Source organism: Lissotriton vulgaris, chromosome 10 (genome assembly GCF_964263255.1).
Source record: "Lissotriton vulgaris chromosome 10, aLisVul1.2, whole genome shotgun sequence".
Taxonomy (NCBI): domain Eukaryota; kingdom Metazoa; phylum Chordata; class Amphibia; order Caudata; family Salamandridae; genus Lissotriton; species Lissotriton vulgaris.
In genome coordinates this window covers 344,802,588-344,815,014 of record NC_141698.1, presented here as the reverse complement: position 1 = coordinate 344,815,014, position 12,427 = coordinate 344,802,588, and the positions used below count along the sequence as shown (strand labels likewise).

Sequence of the window (12,427 nt, the reverse complement as noted above, 5' to 3'; positions counted from 1 at the left end):
GCAACAACAAATGCGGCTCGTGCAGTGTTTGCGACTCCTGTATAGTAACAAAAGAAATAAGCTTGAACGGAGTTTCGCACAAAATAAATACGCTAAACAACTGCAGAAGCAAAAACCTAATATACCTTATCCTATGCCCCTGCGGCCAAGGGTATGTAGGGGAAAAAGGCAGAGAGCTTAGAACTCGCATAGGAGAACATAAATCAGCCATTAGATGTAATAAAGAAAATGCCCCATTGGTCAACCATTGGAACGAACAAGGTCACAATGACCTTGATGTGAAATGGTTAATCTTGGAGAAAATTAAGGAACAAACCAGACAAGGAAACAGTACCAAAAAACGCAAACAACAGGAACAGTGGTACATTATGAAGTTTGACACCATAAGGAAGGGATTAAATACCAGAGAAGACTGGGACACTCTAATCTAGAAGATAGGTCCTATTAGAAATACCCAAGGTGGTCAAAAATAAATAATAAATAAATAATTAATATAGAATATTTGGTAGAAAAAACTCTGATAATTTCAGAGAATATTCCCATACCAATCAAGGGCTATGATGTGCTCTCCATCTAGCTAGTCTTTAGTAGTGTGATATTCTTTTATCATCCTAATCTATAGCAAATAACCCTCCCTCCATCCAGAGAGGTATCTTCATCCCCCTCAGTGTGTCAGACACAGAGAATCCTATCTGGGCAATAGAGAATATCGCCGTTTTTTTTTATATATTTTTTTACAAACCGGCACCTATTGGCACTGTACTGCTAATTAGAATCTCGAAAAGGGAGTATGGTTTGAGCACATTCTCTTATCTCCACCCTTTATCTTTTTTACAAAATAGGATAACCTCTACCTAGCTAGTAGACCCGAGTTTGTCGAGGTCTGATATATCTCTATAACTAAGATCCCATTCCCGTATACATATTTAAACCATTACAAAATGGCGCACGTTTTCACTTAGAACGGAGGCGCCTATACGCATGCGTGTGCAACTAGCAGTCGGGCACACCTGCATTGAATTAAAAGGAAACGGGGCCGGCATATAAACACCAGGCGCGCTTCGGTTTTCGTTCCGTACTAGCCAGAGAAGCAGACGTACCCGTGGCGAGCGCAGACGTATGCAGAGACAAAGGTAAGCGTTAGGGACCCTTGCAATGCGTATGGGAGGAGGTTGTCTCCCCTGCCTGCAGGTAATACGGGCTAATCCCACTCACTATGCGGCTCCCGCTTCTCCTGACAGTCCCATTGATCTGCACGAGGGATAACTTTTATCCATCATAACTTATGTAGCGCAGTTTTATTGGGGTGCGACAACGTTCAAATACGGGGATCGGCCTTGACTGGAAACAGGGAGCCTAACAAAGAGCCTAAAAAGAGAGACTTGTATATGCTAAACGGGGCTAGAATGCACGCGACCTAGGGCATAAGATACCCCTGTCTACAACACAGAAAATCATTAGTCTTACCCAGCCAGAGCCATATATTGTTCTAGGCAGTGGGCGAGAACCTTATCTATTTAAATACATAACCCTATCACCTGGTTTGTGCTCAAACAGCAGCCCCCTTTCGTTTAGGAACACCCGCTACCTCTATCCTTTTACCTTCCATTCAGGTCAGGTATCACCCAGGACGAGCCATTCACCTCCATCTAAAAGTGCGGGGTCCATCTCCAAAAGGGCGAGTGTTACCACAGGAAAAAGGCTACTTAAAAAATTACAGGTATGAATTTAGTTGCCACCAAATAACAATGTTGTGTATAATAAGGCAGTAATGGCTAGAGAAATAACTTTCCAAATTATCAACATACCACGTGATATCACCCTTTACAGGGCCTTACATTGAAAAAGGTATGTTCCCATATCCGGAGGGAACTGTAAAAGAGATGAGCTTTTACCAGAAGGAAGAGAAGAAAATATAAGAGAATATCCTCCCTCTTACGGTAAAAAAACTTAAGTACTGATGAAAAAGTTATGTCAGGATGGCCTATTTAGGCCTTAGTTGGGGATCTTTATGATCTATAAAATAACATAATCATATCTTTCCAGACCACATATTGTAAAGATTCTGAGCTCAATGTGGATCTGATGTCTCCATAGTGTGGATTTGAGGTCTCCATATTCCGTGAAGTTAGAGACTTCCTGTAAAGAAAGACATCTTCTTTAAGGTTAGTAGTGGTGCGAATGAATGTTCCAATTGTTTGCCTGAATGTTGGAGTGTCCCTATTCCAAATTGGTCATTAGCTAGGTTATAACGGAGGGTTGGTGAAATAGATCTTTCTGGGACGACAGTCAGTAACGCATAGATGTACTTAATGTGATGAGAACCCTGTACCCTCAACAGAGGACAGATTGAAATGTTTCAAGAGAGTTACACCAGAGAACTAAGGAGTATTTTCTCCTATACTTTGATATGTCCTCATAATGTATTGATCCGCTCCTTTTTTAACACACAGGAGGATACGTGAGTTTTACCCCAAGGGACTTGAATTATTGTCCTGAGGAAGGTGTGCCGATATCCAAGGGCAGTGACACCGAAACGCGTCGACGCTTTTTCTTGAGAATTCAAGCCCAGTAAATCTCTGGTACAGAAAAAAAGATAAAGAGATTTGTACAAAAAACCATCAGCAGGGCTATATGAATCTCACAATCGATAACTGCAACTGTTGTTTTTTGACTCTTGGGGGTTTAATTTCGAATTCACACTGTTGACATTATCTCTTTACAACAAACTGTCATGCTTTAGGTTAGGCTCTGTTTATACCTTGTCATATGTTAGGCCTTATATTGATTTACACATATAAACTGGTGAATTAATTTATTATTGTGATTTTGATCTACTGTATGGACTGTTTTTTTAGCTTTGTGTTTTTAAATGACAATATTAATTCTGTAGTGTACTGAGTTTTATCTATTTATGTATAACTTCTTTTGTTTTAATAAAAAAAGTCTGTGAACGGTATAAAATAGTTTATGACCAATGATTGTTTCTAGTGTGAAGGAGTGAATGAACTGTGTTTTCCAGGGATCCTTGTATATTTAATGCTTCAAATACATTCTTGGTTTGCTGTGCCTGTGTCAGTTTTTCTCATAGTTTTCATAAGAGGTTTTAACTTGTTCATTTGATTGGTTGGGATCTTAAATATATTGTGAAAGTCCAAAAATGAGAGCAGAAGTGACTCTCCACGACCGCAAAAGTGTTATTACATATAAATCAAAGTACGCCTTACATCTTCCAAAAAGGCCTACCCCTAACGGACCCCAACCTTCTTGTGAAGCAATTCTCAACAATGCAGGGAGAGTTACTTAATATCAAAAGAGCACTTGACTGGTTCAATTATCTGATCATTGAATGAATCATCAATCAGTTCCTCAAGATAGAAAGTTCTTCATTCAATCCAGAGATACACGAAAGCCGTAATCGTGAATCTTCTAAAGACTTTTATTCTTAGCATAGACAAATCCAGCCCACCGAATGCGTTTCGTCCCTCCAAGAGGAATTCATCAGGGATAAACATATTTCTGTCAATACTCTCAAACTCTCTCCTGCACATGTGTGGAAAAGCTTGTAACAACCACCATGTGGTGAACAGTCACCAGTAAACTGTCCGTCAAAAGTGTTCACCCTTCGTACACAATAACGCTCTTCGGTAGTGAGGATAATAATACATTTTGACTGGTGTACTAGAAAAGTAGTAACTCTGCACCCATGCAATAGGGGTAGAAGTACTCCTTGAATGGGGTGCAAACGTTTTGGAAGTCACAAACATTGGCAGTAGTAGGCTTGGAAAGCTGCGCAAGTCTCAGGTTTCCGGGCATCACCCTCCACCCTGCAACCCACTGCTTTTTTAGTTGGCAAATTTGAGATTTACACCCCTCAAATCTCACTGGCTAAGCTTCGCCCCATCATATAAGTCTATCTCATCCTGGACTTCCTTCGACACAACCATATCGTGCCTCACCTCCAGAGATCTCTAATGGCTGCTGATACACAAACGCTGACCATTCAAACTTCTCATACATGCATACAAGGCACTGCACATTGGACCAGCATACCTCAACTGCCGTCTCCACTTCCACCAGTCCACCAGACACCTATGCTCTGCTCCTCTCTGTCTTGCACACACACCCTGAATCTGCAAAAGCAGTACATGAGGCCTAGCTTTCTCAAACTTTGCGCCCAAAATGTGGAATTACCTCCCTCTACACTTCAGGGCCTCCTCCTCGCTTCTGAAATTCCAGAAGAAGCTGACGACCTGGCACTTCAACTTACACCCTGCGGACAACTTTCACACCTGCTTCTTTGGCTGGATTCCCCTCGGGTCATAAGGCACTCTTTACAAATCCTGATAACAAAACATCACTGCCTTTAACAGATAATCGATAAAGTAATAAGCATGGACCAGTTTGAATTTATATCCCATACATCTACGTCTTTTAAACAACAAGGGTGACCCAATTAAAGTCAGCTAGGGACCTTGGGAATCAATTATTTAACACAACAGTGGTCCCTAAGAGAGAATAAGCGAAACGGAATGAATACAGACCCAGTCAGTGCTGTATTTGTTGAACTTGTCCAGCGGGACAGTGGTTCAATGTTTAATTAGTAAAAATTCTTTAGGTAATGTACGAACAAAGATACTGAAAGAGGGACACAAGCCTGCTTCCTACTACAGAAACATAGAAACATACATTTAGAGAGACAAATAGCGGAGGCTCAGGCAATGCTCACAGTTTGTTTCCAGGAAAAAACATCAATAGATAAACAAATCGCAAGGAACAACTCTACATTTGCAAATGCCAAGCAGTACAATATATGACGAACAAGGCCTAATGTGTTTAACAATCTATAATATAGTGTTGTTTGTTTTCAAAAAGTTGTTTTTTGACCATTTATCACAATATCTACAGTTTTGGTCATGTTATTGCTTACTAAGCTCAGTGATTTCATAACTGGTGATTGTTTGAGATTTGTTTATCAGCAGGATTTAACTATGCAGCATTTTATTTGTTTCTTTGTTGCAGTCTGAAGGACAAATTCTGAAGGAGGCCACCTACATCAATAAATCCTTATCGTTCCTTGAGCAGACAATCATTGCATTGGCTGATCGCAGCAGGGATCACATTCCCTTCCGGCAGAGTAAACTCACTCACGCCCTGAAAGATTCCTTGGGTAAGACAAGTGATTCTGAGTAGTGGTGCAGTAACCCAATAGGGAAACTCTGACCTCTGTACTAAAGTTTGGTCACAAATAAGTTTGTGTGGTTTTGCACACCGATTTATTTGTGACCCGAGCTTCATTTAACACTGCAGCTTATGCACATCACCACTGCAGTGCAAAAGCTCCAGTGGTGGCTCCTCCACTAAGGCGGAGGAGCGTCGCCCCACTGCCTTAAAGCAGCAAAAAAAGGAAAAAATAAACTGATAATAACATAATGTTATTATCATTTTATTCTACCTTTCTGCTGAGGCAGCTTGCATGGGGGGCAGGGTGGGGCTGACAGAGCAGCCGAGGAGTGGTTTGCCCCCACTTCTAATTGCGCAATGACTGTTTGGCCAGCCCTCTCGGGCCGCCCAAAACAGTCATGCGCACTTTCCCTGTTTTCCATGCAGGCAGCATTACAACCTGTGTGGAGAACATGCCCACCCCTCTAGCCCCTGGCTGCTCGGAGTGTGGAAGCCCTGGTGCTTCCTGCTTCCTGTTTTTCCCAAGAAACCAAGAACAGAGGACGCGGCAGAGGTGGCCGGGAGGGAAGTGAATTTTTTTTACCTGACCCCCCGAACCCTTAACACTGCTGCTTCCAGGTAACAACCGCAACTGAAAAGCTCATTTAGTAGGACTCCCATAATTCTGCCTCTTTAATATGAATGAGAGCCGGATTCTGTTTTACAAACTCTCCTGAATGCCTGCGAATGCAGAGCTCAACCACTGCAATGGACAGTAGACCGTGAACTCCTCCATTACAATGGCAAAATGCCATTTCTGTTTTTTCTAAGTGTAGCCCCTGGCCATATACGCTGTTGTGGTCATGGAGGGGAGCATGTTCTCCAGGCCCCTGTCTGCTACCACAATGGCTCTCAGCTGTCATTCTCAAGGTATAAGCTGTCATTCATGGAAAACGTCCACTTTACAAATCTATACTGCCTTTTCCCACTGGTCTGTAGTTAATCAATACATTTGCAGTTGCAAATATTCATACATGGCATTGTAAATCTGCAGGAGCAGGAGCATACCTCCGCCATGTACCCTCTACCTTCTGAATCATAAAGGGCTCCCAGTTTTATGGTATTTTTTTTTTACATTTCTCTCTGAATTTCTCCATATTTATATTTTGCTAATTTTATCAGTATCCATATTTATTTTGTTTTTTGTGGAAAAATGAAGCTGAAATTAGTATATTTCCACATTTATTTTAACGGTACATATGCACTCATGCTTGAATGCCTACTAGGTTTTAATTTTGTAAACACCCACAGAAGATAAATCAATGTACTTATAAGGAAATATGCATATTTCAGTGTCAACCTTGTGCATATCTACTGCTGTCAAAGCATTTTTACAAAAATTCCTTTCTTTTTTCTCCCCTTACCTTTCAATCCACACAGCTCTTGGCCTGGCAGACAGTATTTAGAGTTACTCAAAAAGCAACCCAATTTCCGTTTTTATCCACATTTAAAAATAATTACAGACAAGAATAAATGTTTTCTGTCTGTATTTATCTGTAAAAAAATGGAAAACATGGAAAATGGAATGCCCCTTCCTAATAGCAAGTCGCAAAACACTATTTTGCCAGTCGCAAAAATTTGCGAGATTGCAAAATAGGCTTTGTACATGGCCCATGCTGTTTTTGCATGCGCAAACGGGTTCGCAAACCTGTTTGCGCATGCAAAAACGGTCGTACATCTGGCCCAGGGAGCCCTAATCACAATAAGCCCAAGCTTTACTAGTTGGAAAGACATTTGAGACTGGAAAATTACTTTTTATATATTTCAACATTGGATTTTGTGATTACAAAGCCTGTAGTTTTGTGAATCCTGGAATTTGCAACCACAAAATCCTTTAGTACATTTCACCCCTACCACCTTGTAAATTTGATATTCGTAGAGCACTAGCCTGATCCACAACATTTCTCCTGCAGCTAATATGTATAGTTTTTACTTTCATTTAAAAAGCTTCAGTGTACATGCACAAGTACATTAAGATACCACATCTTTGATGCTCTATCAAATGTCTATTCAATTGTTTTATTCATGATTATGAAAAATGATGCTCTTCATATATTACCATTTCTGTCTTTTTATTGATAAAAAGAGCAAATAGCAATACAACAGGATAAAGTGAAAAGTATTATTGCAATGCAGGCCATCGGAATGTTGACAAAGTGTATCATATTCAAATGCAAACAGATATCAACATTTCTACTTGGATTTGTGTGTTAGGAGAATGAAAAGGATTTAAAAATATCCACCATGGTATGTAATGTGTCTTAGAACACGTGCCAGCAAGCAGACCATTCCATGGTTTCTCAGCTCCATATATGAAGGATGTGCTTTTTACTTTCGACTTTTCATTGTAGGTACTGTAAGTCGCAAATCACTGTGAAAAAAATCACAGGTTTTAATTGTCTCACAAGGAGGGTGGACAGCCAACGAATTCTTTAAATGCCACAACCAGTCTTGTACGAGAATTTTGTTCTACTTACAAAGTGATAAAATCGAAATTTTGCCGAACCTGAGAAAAATATCTTAGGAATGGTAGGTCTAGCAACTTCATTTAGATTAGGTAGTAAGGGTTGATCATTCTGGTAAGTATCAAGCAGCAATGAGCTCTCTAGTCTGTGTCATTGACTTGACTTTTCATAGAAAGGAGAGAATATGAGTATGGGGAACAAGACAAGTTTTATTTTTTATAGAATCAAAAATTTGATAACTAGTAATAGTCACTATTAGATATGATCATTTGATCTTACCTACGTTTGTAAAAAGGGATTTGATAACTCTTCTGATGTGTTGTATATACATGTTATGGTTAATCTTTCCAGGGATGTCAGATTATAAAGCCCATTTAGACAATATTTTCCCTCACTGATTGGTGACTCTACTGACTTTTTGGAGGCACAGCTGACCTCCAGGACTTCTTGAACAGGTGAAACAATTAATTGTCATTGTGTTATTACTGTCCACCAAATTCTTTGGCCAGGGGCAAATTTAAGCAGCTAATTTCAAGATGATCAATGTTAGCATGCTGTCACTCCCCACTGTCTAAGGGTGGAGCCATCACCGTGATACTGACAATCTGCTCTGGCACAGCTTTTCAAAGTGAGCAGCAAGTAGTGTAGACCCCCTTGGTCTGTTGTCCTTAGGTTTCGATTTATTAACCACAGTTTACAACCTGACCCTTTTTCCATACTGAGTGTAATTTCGATGTTGTCATTCATTAACTGTGGATCACTTAAGTAAACAAATTGAATTTCCAGATGAGCACCATGTTTATTTTGTCTTTGCTTATATTTTGTGTGTTTTTTAGGGGGAAATTGCCAAACAGTTCTGGTAGCAAATATTTATGGGGAGGCTACACAGATTGAGGAGACAGTAAGTAATGTCTTTATTATTTGGAACTTTTTTTTTAGGTTTAATTCACTGTGACCCTTAAATGCATGCATCCACAGATAAATGTTCAATGGGGAAACAGCAAATACAACAACCGCCGAACAACGCGTTGCCTTTGCAATGCAGGTGGAATAACGAATGCATCTGAACCACGCATTACATTTACAACGCAAGTCGTTATAACAACATGTGTTAGGGCAAGCAGCATTGGACTTTAAAGTCCAACGCTTTCTCTACTGTTACAGTGACTTTAGTTCAAATAGTAAATTGTACTATTCCAAAGACCAGCACCCACCTAAGGCAAGTCGTTGTAACAAATTGCGATGTAAATGGAATACATGTGTGGTTGTGTCATACCTACATTCAGTGGCTTCTCTTTAGGGATACAGGGGTTCAGTCGACAAGTTTGTAAAGGGATGTAAGCTGGAAATCATCAAAAACAATGAAAATAAGTGCTTCTACTGCGTTATGATTGTGGCTGAAAATATCTCATCTCGATACAGATGGGACAGAATAGTGTTACAACAATATTGAGGGGCAAAATATCAAAAAGGTAAGTGCACAGCTGGAGGTGAGATTATGCTATTCTTAACCCCACATCTATGTACGTACTTTGAAGACATGAATGTGTGCATAAAATACTGGCAGTCACCAGTAGGTAGTTATAATTAGGACCAAGTTTCCATAGGAAAAGTGTTTTTTGACTTGCCTATAATGTATGGTTGTGGCTGTGGCATTGACGGTGTAGGTGAGGGATCGGTGGTGCGAGTGACTGTATGGGTGAGTGAGTGTATGTCTGAGTATCTGTATAGGTGTGTGAGTATCTGTATAGGTGTGTGAGTGGCTGTATTGGTGAATAAGTTGGTGTGTGAGTGTCTATTGGTGAGTGAGTGGGTGTAAGAGTGGTTGTATAAGTGAGTGAGTTGCCTTGTGAGTCAATCAATCAATCAGGGAATTGTAAGGGTGCTACTCACCTGCAAGGGTCTCAAGGCGCTGGGGGGAGGGGTCAGCAGTTGCGTTCAGCCAAAGAGCCAGGTCTTGAGAGCCTTCCTGAAAGTGTTCAAGGACAGGGTACGTCTGATATCGATCAGGAGCTTTTTCCAGGTCTTGGATGCGATGTGGGAGAAGGGTCTTTCCCCTTCTTTGGCTCTGTGGAAGCAAAGGGTTTCAGCGAGGACGAGGTGGGCGGATCTGAGGTTCCTTTTGGGAACGTGGAGGGTGATTCTGTCATTTAGGTATTGGGGTCTGGTGTTGTGTAGGCATTTGTAGGTGTAGGTGAGTATCTTGTGGGTGACTCTCTTCTCGACGGGTAGCCAAATGCAACTTTCGTAGGTGTTGACTCATGTGCTTGTGTCGGGGATACTGAGGACTAGTCTGGCGGAGGTGTGCTGTTTCGTCTGGAGCTTGCAGAGTAGAGACTTGTTTATGCCGGCAGTAAAGGGTGTTTCCGTAGTCCAACCTGCTAGTGATGAGTGCATGGGTGTCTGTCTTCCTTGACTCGAGGGCAACTCGTTTGAAGGTCTTATGGAGGATGCAGAGAGTGTTGAAGCAGCTGGAGGCGATGGTGTTGATCTGACGGTTCATGGAGAGGAAGGAGTCGAGTGTGATGCAGAGGTTCCTAGCGTGGTCTGTGGGGGTCGGGGTGCCGAGGGCGGTGGGCCACCATGTGTGGCTGTATGGGTCTGTGAGTGACTGTATTGTGACTAAGTGGCTCTGTGAATGAATGTATGGGTGAGTGACTGTATGTGTAAGTAGCTATATACCAATAATAATGAATAATTCCAGATTAGTAAAGCGTGACTTATCACCTCTAAGGGTTGTCGGGGAAATTAAGTGAGCTATTGCCCAGAGTCATATGATGCTGAGCTGAGCTGCCGCCAGCACCGGGGATCAAACTGCTCTGGCCACTGCACCACACCTGACTGAGTGGCCGTTTGAGTGGGTATTTTGTTAACTGATTGGTTGTGTGATCGGCTGTATTGGAGAGTGAGTGTCTATCTGAGTGGCTGTAAGGTTGAGTGAGTGCACGTGTGAGTACTTGCATGGGTGTTTGAGTGCTTGTATGGGTGAGTGTGCGGCTGTGTTGAGAGGCTGTGTGAGTGAGTGACTGGGTGTTTGAGGGGTTGTGTGGGTGAATAAGTGGGTGTGTGAGTAGCTGTATGAGTGAGTGAGTGGCTGTGTGAGTGACTGTATGAGTGAGTGAGGGGCTGTTTGAGTAGGTGTATGGGAAGTGAGTGGCTGTATGGGTGAGTGAGTGGTTATGTGAGTGGCTCTATGGATCAGTGAGTATCTGTGTGAGTAGTTGTATGGGTGAGTGAGTGAGTGTATGAGTGGTCGTGTGGGTGTGTGAGTGGTTTTGTGAATGGTGTCATAAGTGATGTCTTTGAGATGTCATCAGTCATGTCTTTAGTGATGTCACTAGCTATGTTATGAGTGATGCAGTGCACTGCTTATGACCTCACATATTACATCACTAATGACATGGTCAGTGAAATCACTGATGACATCATCTAGTGATTCTGAGTGTTTTCTAAATGTTTTTGTGTGTTAAATGTATATACCTACATACCACAAAAGTTAAATTAGTATACTTTGTGTACTACTAATGAGTGAATCCTTTTTAAATATCATTTTTGGGAGTTGCTATGTGACTGTGTGTATCCAAGTGTGAGTGAGTGTCTGAGTGACTGTACAGGTGTGTAAGTGGCTGTATGGGTGTAAAAGTGGGTCGTCTGTGTAGGTGTGTGGGTGGCTTAGTGGCTGTGTGAGTGGCAGTATTGGTGAGTGAGTGGGTGTGTCAGTGGCTGTATGGATGGATGAGTGAGTGGCAGTGTTAGTGGCTGTATGGCTGGGTATGTGAATGACTGTATGGGTGAGTGAGTGCATGTCTGAATGGCTGTATGGGTGAGTGAGTGGCTGTTTGAGTGAGTGTTTGGTTAATTGAATGGGTGTGTGAGTGGCTGTATGAAAGAGTGAGTGTCTATGGGATTGACTGTGTGGGTGACGGAGTGGCTGTGTGATTGGCTTTATGGATGTGTGAGTGGGTATGTAAGTGGTTGTGTGGGTGTGTGAATGAGTGCATGAGTGGTTGTATGGGTGAGTGAGTGGCTCTGTTGAGAGGCTGTATGGGTGGGTGTTTGAGTGGCTGTATAGGTAAATAACTAGGTATGTCAGTAGCTGCATGGGTGAGCGTGTGGCTGTGTGAGTGGATGAGAGCTGGATGTGTGGTCAGGCTCTATGAGTGCGTGTGTGTGTTTGTGTGTGAGTAGCTCTATAGATACATGAGTGGTTGTGTAAGTACTTGTATGGGTCTGTGAACGGGTGTGTGAATGGTTGTGTGGGTATATGAGTGGGTGCATGAGCGATTGAATGCCGGTCTGAGTGGGTGTGTGAGTGGTTCTGTGGATGATGTCATCAGTGATGTCACTGACCATGTCATGAGTGATGTAATATGTGAGGTCATAAGTAGTGCATTGTGGGGACATACGACATACGTTATAGTTAGCTCAGGTAACGATAACTGCTAGATTTCACTGGTGTTGTACAAGTGAAATCTGAGCCTAACTATAAGATCCCTGTAACCTTTGTTTTTTTCAGTGAATTTGTAAATTTTTAAAAATTCTATTTCCTAACTATAAAATCCCTTGAAACCTTGTTTTTAAGTGAATTTGCTAGGTTTTTAAAAAATTCTTTTCCTAAGGGTAACCTCTAATCTTTCACACTGAGTGTGTGAGTGGGTGCATGATTGTCTCAGTGGGTGTATGAGTGTCTGAGTGGGTGTGTAAGTGGGTGTGAGAGTGCGTGAGTGGGGCTGTAGGTG

The 12,427-nt window shown here is 41.8% G+C and overlaps 1 protein-coding gene across 1 annotated transcript in view; it reads left to right on the top strand.

Annotated features, from left to right (window-relative positions):
- The window catches only part of KIF9 (kinesin family member 9), an 818,529-nt gene that overhangs the window by 186,946 nt on the left and 619,156 nt on the right, over positions 1-12,427 (top strand). Inside the window, exons 8-9 of the mRNA XM_086941121.1 lie at positions 5,023-5,170; positions 8,525-8,589. Coding sequence (XP_086797247.1) covers positions 5,023-5,170; positions 8,525-8,589 — 213 coding nt within the window. The remainder of the gene's footprint in view (positions 1-5,022; positions 5,171-8,524; positions 8,590-12,427) is intronic.